Here is a 26,121-nt window from a genome sequence, read left to right on the forward strand (position 1 = left end):
AGGGATGTTCATTTCTTGTCAGCCAACAAAGCTAAGGGAAGGCACAGCTCCATCAAATTCAAAAGTCATTCCTCTGCTGGATATTAAGGCCACTTTCCACAGCAGACATCTCAGAGCAATGGAAAACACCTGTGTCCAGCACAGATCCCAAGGTTCCCCCAAACCCCCCCTGCCCCAATTCTGCCCAGATTTGCACTTTGCACACACGAGTCACACACTGAAGTCAGGAGCTCCCTCCATGGCCAGAGGAGGAAAAGAGAGAAAGTGGATGAAGAGCTCTCCTGTGCAGAGCCAAGGTCCAAGTGCAGCACTTGCAGTGGAAACCCCAAATCATCAGGTTTGTGTCCTTTGGGGTCAGGGACTGGTGACACTCAGAGGCACAGAAAGGTTTCTTGCCAACAAACACAAGTTGAACATGTGAACAGTTTAATAACCATCACCGCTCTTCCCTCAGCTCTCTGGGATGTCCCAGCAGCATCTGACATGTCCACAATCCCAAAGGGATTTCTGTACAGAACAGTTATATACAAAGATAAAAGAAAAGGTAATTCTCTGATGGATATAAAGGCAATTAAGATGTAGACTAATGTGGTATTTATTTGAACTTCAGAAAGATGGCGACTCCCTGAAGCTCAAAGCATGAAGCCAGTCAATTGAGAGGCACTGGAATGACCAGAGAGCATCAGGAGGAGGAAATCTGGGAGGAATGGGAAGGGCATTGATGCAGCTGGTCTAGTGAAGAGATGTCTTTAGACATGGCCATTTTAACATGAGAGATTTAATTATTCCAGGAGAGCTGGAAACACCTGAGGGAAGAGGGTCATGAAATATTACACTGAATAATGGTGACACGAGTAGAGGGGAAGATCAGCATTTCTTGTGCTGCTAGTACTTCAGGCCCTACAGCAACACCAGGGCCACCAGGGCAGCGGGGCAGGGCCACGGCAGCAGCACTGGCAACACCAAGTGCTGCTGCTGCTGGGCACAGCTGCTGTGCCAGCACTGATCTGCCCCCAGCTCTGCACACAGACACTGCTGCCGCAGCTCCAGAGAAGGTAACAAAAGGGCATCTCTGCAGAAAACTTTGCTGGGAGATCCTTTTGTTCCTTTAAAACCACCAAGTGGGTACCTTGTCATTGACACCATCTGTGGCTACAGGGAAGGTAGAGAGAAACAAAAAAAAAAATGGCACAAACATTGACCTTTCTATTTGGACAATATGGAAAAAATATAACAAAGAAAAAACTCTCACAACCAAACCCATAAGAAGTATCAAAGATGACTCTTATTCCAAATGATTTGCAGAAATTGGCCAGTAGTTTAATGTTTGTGAAACCACCCAGTCATCAGTCTCCTCACTGCAGCCTTGAGCTCCTGGTTCCTCAGGCTGTAGATGAGGGGGTTCAGGGCTGGAGTAACCACTGAGTACAGAAGTGAAAGGGCCAGATTCAGGGATGGAGAAGACAAAGAGGGGGGCTTCAAGTCAGAAAATGTGGCAGTGCTGAGGAACAAAGAGACCACGGCCAGGTGAGGGAGGCAGGTGGAAAAGGCTTTGTGCCGTCCCTGCTCTGAGGGGATCCTCAGCACAGCCCTGAAGATCTGCACATAGGAGAAGACAATGAACACAAAACAACCAAGTGCTAAACAGATGGAAAACATAAGAAGTCCCAGTTCTCTGAGGTCTGAGTGTGAGCAGGAGAGCTTGAGGATAGCAGGGATTTCACAGAAGAACTGGCCCAGGGCATTGCCCTGGCACAGGGGCAGGGAAAATGTATTGGCTGTGTGCATGAGAGCATGGAGAAAGGCGCTGACCCAGGCAGCTGCTGCCATGTGGGCACAAGCTCTGCTGCCCAGGAGGGTCCCGTAGTGCAGGGGTTTGCAGATGGACACGTAGCGGTCATAGCACATGATGGTCAGGAGGGAAAATTCTGCAGAGATGAAAAAGGCAAAAAAAAATAATTGTGCAGCACATCCTGTGTAGGAGATGTTCCTGGTGTCCCAGAGGGAATTGTGCATGGCTTTGGGGACAGTGGTGCAGATGGAGCCCAGGTCACTGAGGGCCAGGTTGAGCAGGAAGAAGAACATGGGCGTGTGCAGGTGGTGGCCGCAGGCTACGGCGCTGATGATGAGGCCGTTGCCCAGGAGGGCAGCCAGGGAGATGCCCAGCAAGAGGCAGAAGTGCAGGAGCTGCAGCTGCCATGTGTCTGCCAATTCCAGCAGGAGGAAGTGGCTGAGGGAGCTGCTGTTGGACATTTGCGCTGCCTTGGCATGGGGATCTGTAACAAAAGTAATCATGGAATAGTTGAGTTTGGAGAGGACTTTAAATATCCCAGCACAGCCTGGGGGCACTTTCCCCCCACTGCCTTCCCAGGGCTCTGCTGCCTGGAGCTGTCCCTGCCAGCAGCTGCTTCCCTGTGTGCAGGGCTGGGCCCTGCCAGTGCTGCCAGAGCCCACCCCAGCCCTGGGGACTCAGCTCTGCCTTGCAGATCCCTCTCAGCTCAGGCACTGCCCAGGGGCAGCTCTGGCTCTGCAGGATCTGATGGCAATGTAAAAGCAACCCTGACGAGGCTGGAAAAGTGACACTGATGCTACTCTAAGGGGCCCTGCGCTGATTTCTTCTACTGCATGGTATATTCAGATCTGTGAGAATTTGTTTTTTTTATTTTTCTCAGCCTGAATTGAGAGATGAATATCTATGGGCAATTTCCCAGCCAGGCAAACCAGAGCATTAGATTTAAAAAGCAGGAATTCCTCTGCTATGCTGCCCCTGACTTGCTGTGCTCGCTGTATAATCTACTTGGAAATGTCCTGCGGTTAAATGCCATGCTGGGAGCAGTTCTGAACAAAGCAGCATCCTCCCCACACAAGGAGAACACTTCTAAGCTTTACCAGTTGTCTTCTACCACCCAGATCTTGTCCCTCAGTGCCGGGAGCAGCTGCCAGGGCTGGCTGAGAGCGTTCCCTGGCAGGCAGCAGAGTCCCTGCCCCAGCACAGCACCCTGGGCTGCAGGACCTTGCTCTGCAGGACAGCCCTGGGCACCCCTAACTGCTCTGCACAACAGACAATCAGAGAATGTACTCACAGGGTCTGTAGGCATTGCGATGTTCCTGCTGTAGGAGATGGCTCCTGGAGCTGCAGCTGCATTGTCCTGCAGCCAGAGGTTCCTGTGCCAAGGGCTGGCAGTGATTCTGCCCCAGGCACTTCTCAGCACCTTCCTAGCCCTGACTGATTGAAGCTCTCTGTGCCTCTGTGCTGTGCCCAGGGTGGCTGCCGGCAGTGCCCCAGCCCTGCTGGGCTGGCAGAAGAGCTGCTCATCAAGAGAAATGTGCTTTTGAAGCTCTGCTTGGTTACCAGGAGCTGCCTCCATGCCAGGAGCCCAGCCCAGCTCAGCAGCACAGACACAGCACAAGGACTTGAATGAGCCTCTGGGGCTTTGTGCTCAGGCCCTGAACATCAGTCCCTGAGAGAGAGCTGAAGAAACCTCCCCAGAACTCCAAGTCAGAATCCAACTCCAAACTTTCTTGGACTTTTAATGGGTCCCAGAGAGGGACACGACTGAGAGTGTCCCCAGGCCCCAGGCAGAACAGAGAACTGGAGGCAGTGATAACAGGTGGGGACAAAGAGAAGCCAAGTCTTGGTGCCCTGGGGCACAGCAGCAGGGTCTGTGCCACCAAGGGCTGTGAGGAGACACCTTGTCCTGAGGCCCTGGGGCCTCCTGGAACAGCCCCAGCCAGGCTGGGCACTGTCAGCCCCTTGTCCTGCCCTCAGCATCCCTCCCTAGCCCACATCCCAGTGGCCTCAAGGATCTGCTGGAAGGAGTCCCTGTGGAGCCTTGCTCAGGAATGGCCCTGGGGGCTCCTGAATGCTCCCTGCAGGGACTGCAGGTTTTTCAAAGGACTTTGGGTTTAGCTTTTGCCTTCGAGTGTCTGAGAGGTTTGTGCAATCAAGGCCTCCAATTATCTGCTGTAATTAGTCCCTGGAGAGGCTTTGTCAGTAAAAACACTCAGTGGGGCTCATTAATACTTCAGAGTACTTCAGTTATTTTAAGTTCTTGGTGTTTCCCTTTTGATACAGACTCTGTGAGTGTTTTGTGCAATCATGGCCCCAAGTATCTGCTTTAACGAGTTCCCTTGAGAGATTTGCACTGACACTCAGTGGGCCTCATTAATGCCTTGAAATACTCAAAGTTTAAGGTACTTTATGGATTTAAGAATACTTTTAGGATTCTCCTTTCCACACTGAGTCTCTGAGAGGTTTTTGTGCCATCCTGGCCACCACTTCTCTCTTCCAAGAAGTCCATGATGAGCCTGTGTTGGGTGTCTTCCCCCTTTCTGTTTTACAACATAGATGGGACTGAAAATATTTTGTAAGACTTTCTTAAAACATCCAAACACACATAGGACTATTAAAAATACAAAAACAACCAGTACAAAAATAATAGTCCTATTTAGCTAGACATCATCCAACCTTTTAGTCCCTTGGATTGGAATAGTTCATTGAACCAGTCTTTGTTTTCCATTTGAGGCTTCTTGAAACCTTCTTTCAGTACCTGAGTGCTCTTGTGGATTGACTCGCTGTGGCTGGAGAGTTTCATGCAACACTTGCCCTCACAGTCCACACAGACATGCCCGTGTTCCCAGAGTAAAAACTCTCCCGCTTTTCTGCAAGGTGGCATGTCTGATGGTCGTCATGTCTGAGAGCAGGCCACTCAATGCAAGGGAGTAGCATTGGTTTGCTCACTTAACAGGCACCTAAGATGGTCTAATGAAGATGGTCTAATGCAACCACCCAAGGTAGTCCAAATTGGGGGTGCTACCATCCAATACCTGGATTAAAGCTTGCAAAGCCAGCTCTTTGATATCATCCAATACTTCTCTGGGGATACCTGCTGCTTGGTCATCTGGTAGGCTGTGTTGTCCTTCTCCAGCCAGATTGTTGATTCTCAATTCCGCCCTTGCCTCATATTAATTGATTTAGTAATCACTTCCCCCCCCTTCCCACAGGGTGTATTCTGTAGGTGATAACAAAATGGTCATAATATATTTTAAATCATAGGGAGTTAAGTGCTGTAAACATGGTCCTCATTAGGCCATTAAAACAAGATAAGTCCTTCCTATGCTCTTTAGCTGCCCTACACAGATCCTTGATTTCCCCATAAACCAGTGGCTGAGACCTGGGATTTTGCCCCCTTCCTTCATAATATATGGGTGTAACAAGGAGTTTCCTACCTATTTGCCAGTCTCCTTCCCTAACTAGATTGTGGACTTTTAGGGTGGAGTTCTGGAGCCACGGCCCAGGGTGAAGGTGGAATGATTGACAGTGGGGCATGACCCGCAGTTGTGGGAGTGGAGTCTGGAGGTTCGTTAAGGGTGGAAGAGAAGGTTGTGGTAGCAGGAAGTGGAGGAGCCAAGTGGGCGGGAGGATGGTCAGGCCAAATTCAGGATCCTTCCATCTCGAGTCTCCAGGTCACAGTGCTCCAAGAGGGCATTTCCATCACCATCTTGGAGCATCGTGGAAGGTCCAAGAAAGGCAGGTTTGAGAGGAGGTCCTGAGTTAGGAGTGACCAACCAATTGAGTTTTCGACACACTGCTGGCTGGTGAAGGGCCTCAAGGATGGTGTGGAAGATGGGGAGTATGTGGGTTGCAATGGGGTCCCTTTAGATCGAATGGTTGTACAGTTTAACTCCCACTGAGTCCCAAAATTTGGTAGTATAGATTTTTTCAGCAAGGGCATCTGGAAAAATTTTAATAATCCACCTCACAATTGATTTTAATTTGTTCTTTGTAAATATTTTGTCATGATCAGTGAGAATTAACAAAGCATCCATATATGCTCCTTTCTACTTTGGACATCTGGCTGCCCATTTTTCTCATTCTCCACCTTACGGGGAACTGTCACCGAACACCCCAAACCAATTATGGGATGTGGGTTCATACTGTAAAAACACAGTGGCAAAATGGGCAATGTCTTGCATTTCCCCAAACCCACCTGCAATCCTATGCAGGTGAAACCGTCATTGTCCCTGCAGATCCTGGCCAAGGTCCCTCAAAGCAATAACGAATCTGCTGGCCTGGCACAATCCAAAATCCTAGGGCACACTGGCCTATCCACCAGCTAACCCCAGCTGACATGATTCAATGTGAGGGTCCCTGTTCGGGTGCCAGAAGTTGCAATGAGGGTGGCTGTGACAAACCTTTCTGGTTCCTCAACTTCAGGGCAAGGGGGGTGAAAATGAAAAGGATCAGATGCTGGGGAAGATGAAACAGGAAAGCCTTATAAGTATGATTGCCTGGCAAAAGATTTTGAGAATATGGAAACTATAAGTAAGATTGAAATGAAAGCAAGCTTTGAGACACCAAGCCTTAGTTACTGAACAACTGGAAAACAATGGTATAGCCGGCTGAAAGTAATCTTCTTTGATGAAATAATACCCTCTGCTTGCAGACAGGTCCAAGGGTCAGAGCAGACCCTACTAGCTAGGCGGAAGGGGTCCAAAGAGTAGTTTTTATGGTTAGTGAAAATTAGAATATGCAGCACAGAAGAAGATTTATTGTATTGTAATAGGAACTCCCCTCCTCTTTCGGGTATCCATTTTGGGCGCCTCTTTTGAACCCCTCTTTCGGGCCTGCTCTGAGCTGTGGCTGGCAGCTACAAACAAGGCCCCTTCACTCACATCCTTTGCAATAAACCCCAGGTTCCAAGACCTGTCTTCTCATCTCCGTCTGTCCCAATCGTTCTAGTCCCTGATGATTCTACAAGCAGGATCAATGGAGTTGCCCAAAAAAAACCTTTAGTAACAGGGTGAAAAACAATAAACATGGAGAAGTTGAGCACAGTACGAGGGGTGGGATCCAAAGACCTGAGATAAAGGCGAAGCAACAATATATACACTTGAGGGTAGAACACTCTAGAACACAAACCATAGAGGGGAAACAAGTAACAAAAAGGGGAGGAGAACTTGGACAACTTAGCATAACAACACTAAAGGCTTATGAGGGAACACTCAAACTCACCATAAGTTAAACAAATGATTCCTAGGGCTTGAAACTTGTGCTCAGGTCTTCCGGGGTAAAATCTGTCTGACTCTGAGTTACTTCTGGCCTAACTCCCCCACCCTCTGCTTTGCTCTGGCACCTTGGGACCATATGGCCCAACAGAGCCACAATGATCTCCTTAGTTCCACGAGGTTCTACAGTGTCACGATGGTCCCTTAAATCCATGGTGCTCTGCAGTGTCACAATGGCCGCTTCATTTCTCAAGGCTGCCAAGTATCACATTGGTCTCCATAGGAAGGAAACCATAGAGCCCCCATATTTCAGAAGCTGAGGAACAGCAACCACCAGAGGACAAGGCAAGCCTGATCTGTCTGTCCTGGAAGGTTTGCTTGGAGTAACTCTTGGATATTTGAAATTATGCATGCGGAGTCCTAATTTCAGACATTTGTGCCTGGAAAAGAAGGATGGGGAGTTTTTTTCATAAAAAGAAAAGCACGGAGCCCTTTCCAGTGTTTGGAAAATAGGTGAGTGCTGCCCCTCAGGAGTCAAAGACCAGCAAAACTTGTCTGTCCTGGCAACTTTAGTCTGGGAACAATCCTTTAATACACAAAAATTTGGAAGTGGAATCCTAATTTTGGCCATGGATGCCTGGAAAAAATGGACAATTCTTTACCATAAAAAGAAGAGCCTAGAGCCCCAGTGTTTCAGGGGCAGATGAGAGCAGCCTTCCACATTCCAAGGTCAGTCAGACCTGTCAGGTGACCCCTGGGAGGCCAAGGCAGCATCACCAATTTAATGTTCCCTTGGTTCCACAGGGCCCTGCAGTGTCACATTGGCTCCTTGCTTCCATGAGGCCCTCAGGTGTCATAATCGCCCCTTGATTACACAAGTCCTTAAGGATCTCAATGGTCTCCATAGTTCCACAAGGCCCCACAGTGTCATAATGCTCTATTGGTTCCATGAAGCCTTGCTGTGTCCAATGGTCTCTTGGTTCCATTGAGGCCCAGTACTGCAACAATGATTCCCTTGATTCCACAAGTTCCCAAAGTGTCCCAATGGTCCCTTCCGTCCATGAGACCCTGTAGGGTCACAATGGTCTCCATGATTCCATAGGGCCTTGCAATGCCACAATGCTCTCCATGGATGCACGGTGCCTCGCAGGATCACAATGGCCCTTTGGCTCCACGAGGCCCTGAAATGCAGCAATGGCCTCTTGGTTCCACAAAGTCCCACTGTTTCACACTGGTCCCTTGGGACCATGCAGCCCAATAGAGCGACAATGATGTTCTTGATTCCATGAGGCCCCACAGTGTCACAGTGCCACAGTTCCCCTTGGATCCATGGTATCCTGCAGGGTCACAATGCTCCTCTTGTTTCCACAAGTTCCTACAGTGCAACAGGTTCCACAAGGGCCTGCAGTGTCACCATGGCCCATTGGTTCCACAATGCCCTGCGGTGTCACAATAGTCTCCATAGGAAGGAAACATGTGAGCCCCAGTGGTGCAGGGGCAGATGAGAGGCAGTCACAAGAGGCCAAGTCTAGCCATACTTGACTGTATAGGCAGATTTTGTCTGGGAGTAACCCTTGGATATAGAGAATTTTAGACACAGAATCCCAATTTTGCCATGTCTATCTAGACAAGAAAGACAGTTCTTTTCCATAGGAATAAAAGCACAGAGCCGCAGTGCTTCACAGTCAGGTGGGAAGTGGTCCTTGTCATGTCAAATTCAATGGGATCTTTCAGACAGACCCCAGGGGTCCAAACCAGGCAGACCTGCTCCATGTTCCATTGACTTCATGGGTGCCCACGCTGTCACAGTGCAATCTTTGATTCCATGAGGTCTTGCAATGTCACAATGGCTTCTTGGTTTCATGAGCCCCAACAGAATCACTATGGTCCCTGGGCTCTATGCAGCCCTGCTGTGTCACAATGGCTCCTTGTTTCTGTGTGCCCCACTGTCTGATAATTGACCCTTGCTTCTATAGGGGCCCCTGAGTTGCACAACGGTCTCCTTGATTCCAGGAGGTTCCGTAGTCTCACCATAGTTTTCTTGGATCTCCATTGTCACAACAGACCCTTGGTTCCATGAGGTTCTGTAGTGTCACCATCGTCGCTTTCAGAGGCTGGATGAGATCGGTGTCCTGAGACACCTTGGGATGCTCGGAATGCCCGTGTGGGGCCAGGGCTGGGTCAGGCCTTGGTTTGTGGTGGGACAGAGCCCCGCCCCCCGCCCTGGCCTGGCAGAGCTGTCAGTCAAACAGCAGGGGAGATGTTAACCCCGGTCTGATTAACTGACCTGTCAATCAATCACACACCAGCAGCTGGTGCTACCCTGACTCTGATTGGACAAGAACTGTCAGTCCCACGCCAGGGGTGGGCCCATGAAGGCCCAGGGGGTTAAAACAGAGCACAAGGCCAGCCCATGGTCTGGGTCGTGCCCTCTCTTGGGGTTTCTCTGTTAGTGATGCTGGGACCCAAGGTACCTATGTGAGTGTCTTTCTGTATGTCTTTGGTCTTTCTGTTTGTCCTGGTTCAGATCAAATTTGGGAGAGAACCCCCAAAGGGACTCCTCTAGGAAAGCAGATTCAACTGACACCTCCCCCCAGCCGGTTCTGGAGAAACTACCTCCTTGGAGAAAATTGGAAAAAACCTATTTATTAAACAACAGGGCCTAAACAATATTAAACAATAAAACCTCCTGCTGCCCCAAAAGAGATTACCTGCAACCTCCCTGGGTTGCAGCTTGGCTCAGTCTCTTATCAGTCCCTCTCATGCTGGAAATGCTGCCGCCCAGGCCTGGCCCGGTGGGCAACAGGTGCAAGCTGCCGGTGCTCTTCTGGGTGTTTAGTCCAGAGCAGGTTTAAACAGCTACAAAGAAAAGGAAAAAAAAACCCACAGTCCAGGGAACTTCTTTGCCTCAGTAATCTAAAACAAAGGAGAGCTCTGTCCCACTGTCTGTCCATCCACAGACAACACAGTCCAGGAGCAGGAATGTGAAGTGAGTGCCATATCTGAAAACAAACTGTGCACTTCTTCTCTTCCCTCTTCACTCTCTGGAACAAATCTTAAAGGTGCAGAACTTATTATTCAGCTTAAGTGGAACAAGACAATTGGGGATAAAAGCATCATATAGTCAACCTAGAAAATTCCACCCGTTATCCCCATATCCTCAGTTTACTACTACAACTAATATATATTCTAACTCTACAAACAGGCACATTACACATCCAATATACAGCTATACTCAGAAAATGGTAGGAACATTCAGCAAACAGTGATATTTACACATAGTCCTCACCCAACAATCCGATCTCCCTGAGGTACAAGTCGTGTTCTTCCATCTTGTTGCATTATCCACCATGTGCAACCTGGTCCCTGAGCAAAAACAACTCCATGAATGAGTTTGTCTGTACTTGAGGCAGAATTGATCCACACGGTCTTCCCTAACAAACCTCTGACTTGTACCACTGGGACATTGTCTCCGATTACTCAGTGCAAAGGCTCAGACTGGGCAGGGCCCACTCGATTAGTAGAGCCTCGGGTGTTACTAACCAGGTGGCTTTTGCCAGATGCTGCTCCCAGTCTTTGAAAGATCCCCCATCTAATGCTTTCAATGTGGTTTTTAACATTCCGTTGTACCTCTCTACTTTTCCTGAAGCTGGTGCATGGTAGGGGATATGGTACACCCACTCAATGCCATGTTCCCTAGCCCAGGTGTTGATATTGAGTCTCACTGTCTGACTCAATCCTCTCAGGGGATCCATGTCTCCACAGAACTTGCTTTTCAAGGCCCAGGATGGTGTTCCGGGCTGTAGCATGAGATACAGGGTAGGTTTCCAACCATCCAGTGGTGGCTTCCACCGTGGTCAGTACGTAGCGCTTGCCCTGGCGTGTCTGGGGCAGTGTGATGTAGTCAATCTGCCAGGCCTCCTCATACTTGTACTTGGACCACCGCCCACCATACCACAGGGGCTTCACTCCCTTGGCCTGCTTGATGGCAGCACATGTCTCACAGTCATGGATAACCTGAGAATTACTGTTCATGGTTAAATCCACCCCTCGGTCTCGTGCCCACTTATAGGTGGCATCCCTGCCCTGATGGCCTGAGGCATCATGGGCCCATCGAGCTAGGAATAACTCTCCCTTATGTTCCCAATCTAGGTCTATTTTGGACACCCCTATCTTTGCAGCCTGGTCTACTTGCTCATTGTTTTGGTGTTCCTCATTAGCTGTACTTTTGGGTACATGGGCATCTACATGGCGGACCTTCTCATGCAGTTTCCCTACCCTGGTAGCAATGTCTTTCCACTCATCAGCAGCCCAAATTGGTTTTCCTCTATGCTGCCAGTTAGCTTCTTTCCACCTCTCCAGCCATCGCCACAGAGCATTGGCTACCATCCATGTATCAGTGTAGAGGTAGAGCTTTGGCCACTTTCTCTCAGCAATGTCTGGGGCCAGTTGAACAGCTTCGAGTTCAGCAAGTTGGCTTGATCCACCTTCTCCTTCTGTAGCTTGTGCAACCTGTCGTGTGGGGCTCCATACGGCTGCTTTCCACTTCCGGTTCATCCCTACGATGCGGCACGAACCATCAGTAAAGAGAGTGTATCTTGTATCTTCTGCTGGCAGTTGGTTGTATGGTGGAGCTTCTTCAGCCCATGTCACTTCTTGTTCCCCTTCATCAGTGAGACCAAAGTTTTCACCTTCCGGCCAGTTTGTAATTATTTCCAGAATCCCAGGGCAATTCAGGTTTCCAATACAGGTGCGCTGTGTGATAACAGCAATCCATTTGCTCCATGTAGCACTGGTGGCATGGTGCGTAGAGGGAACTTTTGCATTGAACATCCACCCCAATACTGGTAGTCGAGGTGCCAGAAGGAGTTGTGCTTCAGTGCCTATTACCTCTGAGGCAGCCTGGACTCCTTCATAGGCAGCCAAGATTTCTTTCTCTGTTGGAGTATAGTTGGCTTCAGACCCTCTGTAGCTATGACTCCAAAATCCTAGTGGTTGGCCCCGAGTCTCCCCAGGCACCTTCTGCCAAAGGCTCCAGGACAAGCCATGATTCCCGGCTGCAGAGTAGAAAACATTCTTCACCTCTAGTCCTGTCCTGACTGGGCCAAGGGCTGCTGCATGAGCAATCTCCTGCTTGATCTGTGCAATGGCTTGTTGCTATTCAGGGCCCCAGTGGAAAGTGTTCTTCTTACGAGTGACCAGGTAGAGAGGGCTCACGATCCGACTGAATTCGGGAATGTGCATCCTCCAAAAACCTATGGCGCCTAGGAAAGCTTGTGTCTCCTTCTTATTGGTGGGTGGAGACATTGCTGTGATCTTGTTGATGACATTGGTGGGAATCTGACGCCATCCGTCTCGCCACTTCACTCCCAGAAACTGGATCTCTTGAGCAGCAGGTCCCTTGACTTTGCTCTTCTTGATGGCAAAGCCAGCTTTTAGGAGAATCTGGATGATTGTCTCCCCTTTCTTGAACACCTCTGCTGCTGTCTTCCATGACACAATGATGTCATCAATATATTGCAGATGTTCTGGAGCCTCACCCTTTTCCAGTGCAGTCTGGATCAGTCCATGGCAAATGGTGGGGCTGTGCTTCCACCCCTGGGGCAGTCGGTTCCAGCTGTTCTGCACGCCTCTCCAGGTGAAAGCAAACTGAGGCCTGCATTCTGCTGCCAGGGGAATGGAGAAAAATGCATTGGCAATGTCTATAGTGGCATACCACTTTGCTGCCTTGGACTCCAGCTCGTACTGGAGTTCTAGCATGTCCGGCACAGCAGCGCTCAGGGGTGGAGTCACTTCATTCAATGCACAATAGTCCACTGTCAATCTCCATTCTCCTTCAGATTTATGCACAGGCCAGATGGGACTGTTGAAGGGTGAGTGGGTTTTGCTGACCATCCCTTGGCTCTCCAGCTCTCAGATAATTTTGTGGATGGGGATCACAGCATCTCGATTCATTCGGTACTGTCGGCAGTGCACTGTTGAGGTGGCAATTGGCACTCGTTGCTCTTCCACCTTCAGGAGACCTACTTCAGATGGGCTGTCTGACAGTGAAGGCAAGCTGTTCAACTGCTTGACACCCTCTGTCTCTACAGCAGCTATTCCAAATGCCCATCTGAGTCCCTTCGGGTCTTTGAAATACCCACTTCGGAGGAAGTCTATGCCTAAAATGCATGGGGCCTCTGGGCCAGTCACAATAGAGTGTTTCTTCCACTCATTTCCAGTCAGGCTCACCTCAACTTCCACCAAAGTAAAATCCTGTGATCCCCCTGTCACACCAGCAATAGAAACAGACTCTGTCCCCACATGTCTTGATGGGATTAATGTAAATTGTGACCAGTGTCAACCAAAGCTTTGTATTCTTGTGGTTCAGATATGCCAGGCCAACGAATCCACACAGTCCAAAAATCACGGTTTTCCCCAGCCTCTACTTGGCTAGAGGCAGGGCCCCTCTAAGCCTGGTTATCCTTCTTTCCCTGGGCATATGTCTTGGAGGTTCCTTCAAGGGGATCAAAAATACTGTCATTATCATCACGTTCGAAGCATTGTGACAATGATTCTCACTGACACACAGAGTCTCGTCTGGGAAAAAAGATGGAGAAAGTATCTTTCAGAGTTGTGAAATAGATATCAAGGTGGGCCAAACGCAAATCTCACAGAAGCACAGTTAGCAGGAGATCCTCCGGATGACAACCCAGGGGAAAAAGCAGTGCGGCTTCCACGAAGAGTGTTAAGTGACATCAAAGAAGCAGCGCGAATGGCAATCATGCAGATTACGCCAACAGGAGCTCCGGATGTTCCGTTCTCTTGCATCAGGCAAGGTCCCGCAGAACCATTCATGTCATTCATCGATCGACTCACGCAAGCCGTGGATCGACAGCTGACGATTGAAGAAGCGAAGAGGCCTCTCTTGGAGAACTTAGCTTTTGGCAATGCCAACCTGGATTGTCAACGGGTCATTAGCGCCATGCCAGGATGGCCATCCTTGGCAGAGATGGTGGAGGCATGCAGCAAGGTGGGGACACCTCAGCATGTCGCAGCGATTGTGAAGAACGAATTAAGAGAGGAATGGGAAGAACAGTTAAAGGGACATTCAGAAAGGCAATCAGAGGACAAGACATTGGAGAAGATGCTCGAAAAAATACTCCATCAACAGGACGAGAACATCAACAAAGTTCTTGCGACAATGCAGAAAAAGAGCAATCCCCCAGGAGGACAGTGCTACAAATGTGGGGAGTTTGGGCACATGAAAAGGAGTTGTCCACGAACACATACACCAGCGCCAGCACAAAAGGTGGAAAGTCCAATTTGTGCGCGGTGCGGGAGAGGAAGACACTCTGTAAAAGAATGTTACTCCCAGACAGACGTGGAAGGAAATCCGTTACCGCATCCAGGAAACGGAAGACTCAGCGCGGGAAATCGCCGGCACGCTCAGACACAAGTACTGGCGGTGTCACAAGAGCAGACAGGGCAATCAGCAGTGAGGGACAAGCAGATGCCCTCAGCAAAACCCTCAGTCGATTCCACAGTGACCCAGACCTCCTCCCACCAGGGGCACAGTGTGCATTGGCAGCTTCAAAACTAGTATGCTTTCTAGATGAAAGTCATGTGGAGATACCAACGGGTATCCGCGGGGCCTCATATAAAAAACAAGATTTCTTGATAGTTGGGCAAGATAAATGCAGTATTCTTTGACTCATTGTTTATCCAACGGTTGTCTCAGCAGACAAAAATACAGAATTGACAGTTTTGGCAAGAGCACTTCGTCCACCATTGACTGTACCGGAAAATACTGTGGTTGCAAGAGCTTTCGCATTGCCGCCACACTCAGTTGGAGAGGTCATGTCAATCTTCGACGAAGAAGGTTTCCCTATGAAAGAACATGTTGAAGTACATACAACATGGGTGAAGCACATAGGTCAAGACCGACCCACACTCACATGCCAATTGACATGTGGGGACAGGACAATAGCAATCAGAGGTATGCTCGACACAGGGGTGGATGTAACGGTAATATCGTACATCTTTTGGCCACGCAGTTGGAGCTTGGTCGCACCATTGGGTTCTCTCTCAGGCATAGGGGGAGCATCTCTGTGTCTGCAAAGTGAGAATTCTGTCGTTGTCACGGGACCAGGAGACAAGACGTCGATCATTCGTCCTTTTGTCGTCCAAAAGCCGATCACAGTCTGGGGTCTGGTCCTTTTGGCACAATGGGGGGCGAAGATCGAAGTGGATTTTTAGTAGGGGTCACTGCGGCACTCGCCACATTGAAGTTGACATGGAAAACAGATGATCCAGTTTGGGTGGATCAGTGGCCCCTTGAGCGGAGAAAATTGAGTGCTTTGAAAGACCTGGTCCAAGAACAATTGCAGAAGGGACACATCAGGCCAACAGACAGCCCTTGGAATTCTCCAGTGTTTGTCATCAAGAAAAAGCTATCGGGCAAATGGAGGTTGTTACATGATCTCAGGAAGATCAACAAAGTCATAGAAGACATGGGACCACTTCAGCTGGGACTTCCATCTGTCTCAATGATTCCCAGAGAATGGCAGCTTGTGGTCATTGACCTCAAGGATTGTTTTTTCAGTATTCCACCCCATCCTTTTCAGTTCCCAGTATCAACAAGGAAACGCCTCTGCAGCAGTACCATTGGGTCGGTCTTCCACAAGGCCTCAAAAATTCTCCGACGATCTGTCAATGGTACGTGGCACGAGCTTTGGCACCAGCGCGAAAGAAATTTCCGAAGGTGAAGATCATTCATTACATGGATGATTTGCTCAATGCAGCGTCAACACGACAGGAGCTGCAAGAAGCTTGTGACTGTGTGATTGGAGAGGTGCAAAAGGCAGGTCTGGAAATCAGCATTTCAAAGATTCAGGAGGTTGCACCTTGGAAATATCTAGGGTGGAAAATTTCAGAGAGAACAATAAAACCTCAAAAAATGGAGATCAGCACTAAGATCAGAAATTTGCATGATTTGCAACAGCTTTTGGGAGAAATCAACTGGATGAGGCCAGTTTTGGGAATCACAAACAGCGACATTCCAGCATTGCTCGATCTTTTGAGAGGAGACACAGACATTCGATCTCCCAGAACAGTCACGCCAGAAGCGAAAAAGGAGTTGGAGAAAGTCACGGACACGATACAGAAAAGGCAGGCACATCAATTTGTTCCAATGTTGCCTTTTCAGTTGGCAGTGCTGGGGAAGAAAACACAGTTCCATGGCTTGATCTTCCAATGGGATGAATCACAAAAGGACTCTTTGATAATCATAGAGTGGATTTTCCTACCACACAGGCCCGCAAAAACAATTCTCACAGATTTGGAGATGGCAGCACAAATCGTCATAAAGGTGAGAACAAGGTTGCTGAGAATGGCAGGAAGAGAATTCTCAGTCATCAGATTACCTCTGAAGCGAGACTATTTCGATTGGGCAATGCAACAGTCGAAAGACCTGTTAATCGCATTGTTAGTGTTCCCAGGAACTTGCACAGTCCACTTTCCACAACATAGAATACTGCAATCGCAAATATGTTACTGAGCAAAACCAAGAATAAGTGAAGAACCTTTGGATGGGATCACAGTGTTCACGGATGGCTCAGGGAAGACACACAAGTCAGTGATCACGTGGAGAGACTCAACAACAGGGGATTGGGAATCAGATGTGAGGATGGTTCAGGGCTCTCCACAAATTGTGGAGTTGGCAGCCGTTGTCCAAGCATTTCAGTTGTTCAAACAACCTCTCAATCTGGTGACAGATTCCGCATATGTTGCGGGTGTGGTCAAGAGATTGGAGGGTTCGCTCTTGAAAGAAGTCAGTAATGAGCTTTTATACTCATATCTGACGAGCTTGAAAATACTGATAGAGAGCAGGGAAAGAGAATATTTTATCACACACATTAGAGCGCACACAACACTTCCGGGGTTTTTAGAGGAAGGGAATGCTCGGGCGGACAGGTTGACAATGCCCATTTTGCAAACACTGCTGGACATTTTTGAGCAGGCAAGATTAAGTCATGCGTTCTTTCATCAGAATGCGCAAGCACTGATGGAGTCCTTTCGTCTCACAAAGAGTCAGGCGAGGGAGATCATTAGTGCTTGTCCAGACTGTCAGCTTGTGCAGCCACCTTCTTCTACCAGAGCAATCAATCCGCGGGGACTGCAAAGTCTTCAATTGTGGCAAGCTGATGTCACGAAGTATCCATCCTTTGGGAGGCTCAAAAATGTTCATGTTTCTGTAGATACATTTTCAGGTGCAGTCTTTGCTTCAGCACATGTGGGGGAAACAGCAGACCATGCTTGTCGACATTTTCTGCAAGCATTCGCATAATTAGGTGTGCCTCAGGAGATAAAAACAGATAATGGTCCAACGTATACAGGCAGGGTGCTTGACAGATTCCTGGAAAGATGGGGTGTCAAACACACGTTTGGTATTCCACATTCGCCCACAGGTCAGGCGATCATTGAAAGAACACATCACACCCTGAAATCCCTTCTGGACAGACAAAGAAGGGGTGAGCCAGAGGCAACACCTCACATGAAATTAAATAAGGCACTGTATGTGTTGAATTTCCTAAATAGCTCATCCTCAGAACCCAATCCACCAATCGTGAGACATTTTCTAAACAGCACACAGGCAAAGCTAAGGGAAAATCCTTTAGTTTTGATCAGAAACACAGAGACAGGACAAATAGAGGGTCCTTTCAAACTAATAACTTGGGGCAAGGGTTTTGCTTGTGTTTCCACAGATTGAGGTCTGAAGTGGGTGTCGGCACGACACGTGAAGCCATTTCAAATGCGAGAACACGAGAACGCTGATCCGAGAAACAAAGAGACGAGTACTCAGACAGAAGCTGAGACTCAGACTGCAAAGAGCGATTCAGAAGAGAAATAAAAGGAAACTAAGGACTTTGGGGAATTTTCCGCTAGGGTCTTGAATGAAAAACAAAACAATGATTTCACACAAAAGTGAAGTAATGAGTTTCATGATGCTTATGTGCATCATTTTTCATTCATTGCAGTAAGCAGTGGTAGAATTCTTTGACATCTCTCCCATTTGGAGAGGAATTTTAAAGGTAGGGTTCTATGTTTTGATAGTTCTCCTAGTCCTCATACTTGTGATCCCATGCATATTTCCATGTTTAAAACGTGCCATGAATCAGATAGCAAAAGAGGTTTTCTTGGTGCAAACAGAAGGGGGAGATGTGGGATCTCAGCACCTCAGGACTGATTTGCAGAGTGACCGAGACCACCCTTGGGGGGCTCGGAGGTCCTGGAATGTTGCCAGAAGTGTCTGGTGGCTGGACTTTGATCCTACATGGGAGACGACACCTGTTTGAGGATGGGAGGATTTCACTGGGGTAAATGGTGAAGGGATAAGTTAATTAGAATGTGAAACACAGGGTTTAAGATTTCTGTACAGGGGGGTCTAAAGAAGTAAGATGGAGGAATTGGGGCGTGTCCTGTCCTTCTTCTTCTTCTTCTTGGCCTCCATCTTCTGTGGTGATGTTGGCACTTTGGGATTGGTTATTACTAAAAGTCCACTGGTCAATAAGGGTAAAAGGTATTGGGGATAATTGATAAATATTGTATACGTAATCTTGAGTATAAAGATAGGTGACCGCCCCGGGGCGCTCAGTGTGCTCATGGCTGACTTGCTGCACAGACCTCTGTTGGGCCGAGAGAAAATCTTTTAGATAAATTGCAAACCATGTGAGGTGTAATTGGAATGATGCTTGTAGGAGGGTCATAGTGGTTCTGCCTGATTTTCCTACTGTCTCTCAGATGGCGGAGGACTGTGCGGACATCATCCCCTCGGTTGGAAGTTGGCTGCCTTGGCTGCCGCTGTGTAGCCAGTCTGGGCAGCACCACAGGGCAGGCGGCCACAGCAGGGGACTGCGCAGGCTGGAAAGAAGCAGAGGAAGAAAGCACAGAAGTTCAGATTTCCCATGTTCTTATGTGGTCAGTGTGGTAGGCTGAATCACATGTCCAATATCTGCAAGGCGACTGTTCATGTTAATGGCCAAGCTTTACCGTGCTCGGGAAACATGAAGCGGAGCGCGCAGCATGGACGTGCCCAGACACAAGCTTCTCTCCAGACCCTGGAGGTGATAGAGGTCTTCTTTGCCGGCTTGCAGCCAGCACCCGCGGATCAGCAGGTGTGGATGTCTGCACCACAGCAACAGTTGTCTTAGAATCTTGTAAAATACACAAGGTTCCCCTGGATGCCTTTGATCCCTGGGGTGGGGGCATGAGTGCTCTCCTGATGGGGAGATCTAGTGCCACCCTTCAGGGCATCATTGTGCACCTGGGGCTCATTGATGCAGATTTCACAGGGCAGATTTGTGCCATGGTCTCCACACCCACCCCCTCCCGTCACGATCCCAAAAGAGACGCAACTTGCTCAACTTGTGCCTTTTAAGTCTTCTGTTCGCAGGACAGCTGACCGGATGCGTGTAGCTGGTGGCTTTGGATCCACTGGGCTGCCTCAAGTTCGCTGGACTGCTGTCCTGACCAAGGACTATCCCGAGATGCTGTGTACCCTGTCTGTTCCTGGTGCGACGCCATCGGAAATCCACCTCCATGCGCTTCTCGACAGCGGTGCTGACGTCATGGTTCTCTCCCTTGCTGCCTGGCCCGGAGAGTGGCCCCTGGATCCGATGGGGATGTCTGAAGCAGGTCTGGGAGGGACGGCGCAATGCTCCGTGAGCCTGTGGCCCATGCTGCTTGCGAACCCAGAGGGACAGACAGCCTGGGTTAGGCCTCATGTTACTTCAACTCCTCCCAACCTCTGGGGGAGGGATCTTCTTCTGTCTGGAGGTGCACATCGGGACGGATTTTTGATGGGGGCCACTGCAGTGAAGGGCACAGAGTGTCTTACTCCTCCTATTCGGTGTCTGGTGCACAAATCTGTCTGGGAGAAGCAGTGGCTTCTCCCTCAAGACAAATTGGTCACCCTTCAGAACCTGGTGCAGCAGCACTTGGATCAGGGTGAAGCTGGCAGGGGGGCTTTGTACAAACCAAGAACCAGACAGGGCTGCTGTAGAACATGCCTCGAGCTGCTTTAATTTTCAGCATCAGTCTCATTACATGGTTATGACAATGGGAAGATGCCAGCAGCTCACATTCCAGGCAGCAGACCAGGAACTTAATGGTACAACTTACTTTATAAGTTTCTTGACCAATCACACAAAGCAAAAGCACATTGACAGCAGTTCTAGCCAATCACCATAAGCACACGTACCTTTGGTTAAAACAATGCTTTCTTATTTTGAATACAATACCTGCTTGTAAGCCTTAAAACACAATGCACAGAGCTCCATTATTAAGCTTTAATCTTCCTAATATCTTGCTAGATAAACTTTCCGTAGCTTACAGAGCTATTCTAGACAAGTGTTAATACACAGACCATTGTTCTAGTTGCCCTTGCTTTTCTACAGTTTAAATAATTTTTCTGCTGACCTATCTCATGGCTGCTGCATAGCTCTGCTCACAGTTCTGCTGTGTCTGAGGCCTGCATCTTGAAACTTTCCCAAAATCCTCTAATTTTGTGGATTCCCACACAGGGTCATCTGGAGTCTTCTACCAGTCTCTGGAACACTCCTGGCTTCTGCATCAAAAATAAATCTGGGAAGTGGAGGTTGTTGCAAGACCTCCGAAAGGTTAATGCCAGATGGAAAGCATGGGGACATTGCAGGTGAGCATACCATTGCCTACCATACTTCCACAAGACTGGTCGGTCCTCTTTGTGGATCTGAAGGATTGTTTCTTTACGACTCCTTTGCATCCCGATGACAGACTGAAGTTTGCCTTCTCAGTGCCAGCGATTATCGAGGCTGAACCCGCACAGAGATATCCATCGAGGACGTTGCCCGAGGCATGCAGAATTCTCCTGCCTTGTCTGGAGTTCACAAGCAGTTTCCTGATGCATGTCTGTATCATTATATGGACAACATTCTGGTGGGTATGCCCACCCAGGATGAGCTGCTGAGGATTCAGCCTCGGTTGCTCGATGCTTTGCATGCTCATGGACTGCAGGTGGCTCAAGAAAAGGTTCAACAACAACCACCTTGGAAGTTCTTGGGGGTCAAAATTCTGGAAGGGATGATCTGTCACCAGGAGGTGCAATTTGTGCATTCTCTGAAGACACTGAATGATGCTCAGAAATTGGTAGGTGTCATCACTTGGTTATGTTCGTACATGGGGCTAACCGATGCACAGGCATCTCTTCTGTATGATTTGTTGAAATGAGACTCTGATCTAAAGTCACCTCGCATACTGACCCCTGAGGCATGTAAGGCGTTGCAGGTGGTTCAGCAAGCTGTTTCGGCTTGCCAAGTTTATCGCATTGATCCCTCTGTTGATGTCACTGTGTTCATCACCACTCCAGATTCGCATCCCACGAGCATTATTGGCCAATGGAGTGACAAATGGTCCCATTCCTCGCACATGTTGGAATCAGTTTTCCTGCCCCATCAGCCGCAGAAGACGGCAACTGCATTGTTTGAGCTGATTGCTCGCTGGATAATCAAATGCCGGCAACGGAGTTTGCAATTGATGGGTGCGGATCCTGCAAAGACCATACTCCTGGTGCAACAGGAGGATTTTGACTGGAGCTTTGCAAACAGTGTGTCCCTGCAGAGCGCTCTGGAAAATTTTTCAGGGCAGATCATTTGTCATCTGCCCAGTCATAGGCTACTGCATATGGTGAAATTCACACAAATCTCTTTTCGGCCCAAAAAATACCCAGGAACCTGTGCAAGGACCCGCCGTCTTCACTGATGGTTCAGGGAGAACAGGAAACGCCATTGTTACTTGGAGAGACCAATCAGAGTGGCAGGTTCTGGAAGCTCATGAGGTTGATTTTCCCAGGAACCTTTCAATCTGGTCATGGATTCCGCCTATGTGGCCAATACCGCACAGAGTTTGGGTCATTCCGTTTTGAAGGAGGTCAGTAATCCTGCCTTGTTTCGGGGTCATCCATTCCATGTTCTGCATGTGAGGAGTCACACCAATTTGCCGGGCTTTATAGTGGAAGGTAATGCGAGGGCTGACAAGTTGGCTAACCCAGCGTGGGTAGCGCCTCAGCCTGATACACTCGCGCAGACCGAGGCATTGCATGGGTTTTTCCACCAAAACGCACATACCCTGCAGAAGCAGTTTCAGCTGACGCCAACTGAGGCTCGTGACATTGTTGAGTCATGTGATGAATGCCATGCACTTGCTTCACCTTTGCCGACTGGGGTAAATCCCAGAGGCCTTAGGGCCTTGGAGCTTTGGCAGACCGATGTCACCCAGATTGCCGAGTTTGGCCGGCTTAAGTATGTGCATGTCAAAGTGGACATGTTCTCCTCTGTGATGTGGGCTTTGGCTCACACTGGGGAGAAGGCACGTGACATCCTTGCCCACTGGAGGCAGGACATCGTTCTGGGCATACCTTCTGCTGTGAAAACCGACAATGCTCCTGCTTACACATCGCAAAAGTTGCGGCAGTTCCTGCAGTTGTGGGGTGTCTCGCACAAGTTTGGTATCCCTCATTCTCCAACTGGTCAAGCATGGTACTCTGGAGCAGGTTCTTCAAAAACAAAAACAGGGAATGCAGGGTGAAACCACGCACAGTCGGCTGGCAAAAGCTTTGTGCACAATCAGTCATCTCACTGTGCCGCAGAACTCAAATAACCTTGTCATTTTGAATCACCATCTCTCATTGCAGGCGGCAGACGAGGCACATCAGCCTTGAGTGAAGGTACAGGTGCAGAATTTAGTCACCAAACAGTGGGAAGGTCCTTATGACCTTATCGCTTCCGGGCGCGGGTATGCTTGTGTATCCACACACACTGGGGTACGCTGAGTACCTTTGAAGTGTGTTCACCCTGACCTGCAACCGCAGAGACAGAATCCAGCTGATGAGCAAGATGGAAACCGTGACCATCCTGGAAGGCATCAAGCGGGGGAATCATTGAGTGATGATTCGGATGCAGATGATGAGAGTGATCACTCTGATGATTCCTCACCAAGTGGACACTGAACAGTGTTCATGTTTTCTTTATCATATTGTTCATTTTCTTTTTTTTTTTTTTTTTTAAAGGAAAACAGTGAGATGTTGCCCTGGTTTTTTAAGATTTTCTAAGCCTTCTGATGTTGACATTCTTGTAGTGAACTTTCTCACACACTTTCTCTAAATAACTCATTGTTTTGCATTCCTTTATGGAGGAGGAGACAGTTGATGGACGGTTGGTTTGTCCAGTGTCATTGGAGAGGTGTCACTGTCACCCTCCAATCCACTGTCACTTTTGGAAAACTGTAAATGTTGGAATCAGAAAATAAACTTCCCCTTTTTTCTTCACCTTGAGAACAACGATGTGAGCTTGTGTTCTTTTGTGTCCTGTAATGACACTCCTGGGCCAGCGACTCCCTCTGAGTGGGGCCACTCCCAGCCGGGAACTCTCCCGTTTGCTGCACTCGGGGATCCTGAACAACGACAGAGCCTGGGCCGATCCCCCCACTCCTCCAAGCTCTGCCCTTCACCCCCTGGGGAGATGCCAAAGGAGAACACAGGGAGCATTCCCTTCCCTCAGGGGAATTTCTCCCAGGTGCCTTGCACTGACTCTTTGTGTCTATGTGCACACAGGAGTGCCTGTGATAGGGAAATGTGGCAGAAATGCTGCTCTCTGAGGGGTGGGAGTGCCTTGGATAGCTGAATCAGTCAGGCGTGTAGGTAAGGTTAAGTCACAAGGTCTAAGTGAAGTTAAATGCTGCTAAACAGCATTTAACTTAAATTATAACCTATGACTTAGCAATTTAAAAGAGGACTAACACTTAACAATATTTAACTTAGCTTATAACTTATATTAAACTTAAAACTTAGCAAAAAAACAACTCTTAGCAGCATTTAACTTCACTTAGACACTTGACAGCCTCATGGAACCAAGGGGCCATTGTGACACTGAGAGGACTCATGAAATCATGGAGATCATTGTGACACTATGAGGCCCCATGGAATAAGCAAAGCATTGTGACACAGCAGGGCTTCACGGAACCTCGAGGCCATGGTGACATTGTGGAACTCCATTGAACCAAGGGTTCATTGTGACACTGCAGGCCTGCATGGAACCAAAGCTCCAGGGTGACAGAGAGTGGCCTCCTGTCATCAATGGTCCATTGTGACACAGTGGAACCAAAGAGACCATTGTGACACTGCAAACCCCCAGAGTCCAAAGGTCCATTGTGACATTGCAAGGCTCATGGATAAGAAGAGTCACATGACATTGTGGGACCTGGGGAACCACGGAGACCATTGTGACACTGCAAGGCCTGATGGAATCAGTGGAACCATTGTGACACTGTGGGGCCTTCTGGAACCTACGGGCCATTGTGACACTGAGGGACTCCATTGAACCAAGGGTCTATTGTGACACTGCAGGTCTTCTTGTAATCAAGGGACCATTGTGACACTGCTGGACCCCATAGAAACAAGGCACCATTATGGCACTGTGGGGCCTCATAGATCCAAGGCATCATTGTGACAGTGTGGGGCCCCATAAAACCAAAGGAACAAAGAACAGGTCTGGTTGGTTTGGCCTCCCAGGGGCCACCTGACGGGTCCAGCTGACCCTGGCATGTTGAGGATCTCTTCTCATCTGCTGCTGAAGCACAGGGACTCCATGCTTTCCTTCCTATGGAAAAGAACTCTCCTTCTCCTCCAGGAACGCATGGTCAGATTTGGGATTTCTCCTCCGAATTTCCTTATACCCAGGGATTGTTCCCATAGGAATATTGCCAATACAAATCTGGCTGCAGTGGTTTCACAAGGGTCACTTCCCATCTGTCCCCAAAACATTGGGGAAATCTCTGTGCTTTCCTTCCTATGGGAAAGGACTGTCCTGCTTCTCCAGGTGTCCATGGCTGAGATTGTGTTTTCACCTCCAAAATTCCCTAAATCCAAAGACTGCTCCCAGACAAAATCTACCATTCCTGACAAGTCTGGCTGGCCTTGGCCAAGTGAGGCTCTCACCAGCCTTCCAAACACTGGGGCTCTGTGCTTTCCTTCCTATGGAAAAGAACTGCTGTTCTCTTTCAGGCGCCCATGGCCAGAACTGGGGTTCCACCTCCAACATTGCCTGTTGTGACAGACTGGAGGGAGATTTTTGGCTCAAAATATTTCATGTGTGAGGGAGGAAGGGGCAGGTCCAGCCTGTCCCTGCCCTGTAAGACCAGTCCCCCCAGAGCCTCTATCCCAGCCCAGCAGTGTCTGCCAGTCCCTGGCACAGCACAGGCAATGCTCCACAGCCACCTCTGCAGCCCCAGCCCAGCTCCTGAGGGACCAAATGAGCCCAAGGCCCATCTGGAGGAAGGGCCCAGGAAGACCAAGTGGTATTGAAGACTGACCACATGGCAAGCACACATCTTGACCCTACCTCCTCTTGGAATTCCCACCTGAACAGTGCTGGAATCCAGGAGTTGGTAACTGTGTGTGTGCTTCTCTGCATCTTTTTGCCTTGCTCTCTTTCTGTGTCTTCTTCCGTTTCTGAACTCCTGCAAATTTTGATCAATATGAAATGGAACAGGCTTAGAATTTGTGAAGTTGAATGGCTCAAGTCAATGCTTTGAGAAGTGTTTTATGTTGACTTAATGTCTGTTGTGATTTGAGATGAGAAGAATTTTAAAAGGTAAAACTTTTTCGTGTAAGTGACAATCTGTTAAACCACTGAGATACTGAACACGTCTCTGTGAAACACAAATGTTAAAGATGAAAAAGTCCAGGAACCTCCTCTTTCTTTTCCAGTCAAAAAAGAAGCAGTAGGCCCTGGCCCTGGCCCCCATCTCAACCAAACCAAACCAAACCAAACCAAACCAAACCAAACCAAACCAAGCAACCCTGCCATGGGCTGAGCTCCTTCTGCCCTCCCCTGGCTGCCCCTCTCCACATTGGCCCCATTCTAACCAAACCAAACCCCAACAACTACCAAACAGGAAAACAAGAGGCTACAAAACCCCAACCAGAACAAAGCAAGACACAGCCATTGAAATCTTACCAAGTCCCCTCCCCCCAACACAACTAAAACAAAAACCCCCTACAACCTACAACCCATACAAAATAACCTTACAACTAAAAAC

The 26,121-nt window shown here is 48.8% G+C and overlaps 2 protein-coding genes across 2 annotated transcripts in view; one reads left to right on the forward strand and one right to left on the reverse strand.

Moving 5' to 3' along the window:
• Positions 1-26,121, forward strand: part of LOC131096425 (uncharacterized) — a 1,435,131-nt gene that overhangs the window by 916,294 nt on the left and 492,716 nt on the right.
• Positions 1,321-2,262, reverse strand: LOC131096504 (olfactory receptor 14C36-like). Its single transcript, XM_058044847.1, has one exon. It carries the CDS (start codon positions 2,251-2,253, stop codon positions 1,321-1,323), a length of 933 nt encoding a protein of 310 aa, XP_057900830.1. The 5' UTR covers positions 2,254-2,262.

This window comes from Melospiza georgiana, unplaced genomic scaffold (genome assembly GCF_028018845.1).
Source record: "Melospiza georgiana isolate bMelGeo1 unplaced genomic scaffold, bMelGeo1.pri scaffold_29, whole genome shotgun sequence".
NCBI classification, from domain to species: domain Eukaryota; kingdom Metazoa; phylum Chordata; class Aves; order Passeriformes; family Passerellidae; genus Melospiza; species Melospiza georgiana.

Coding starts and splice junctions, on each gene's coding strand:
- LOC131096504 (XM_058044847.1), bottom strand. CDS start 2,253: ATGTCCAACAGCAGCTCCCTCAGCCACTTCCTCCTGCTGGAATTGGCA.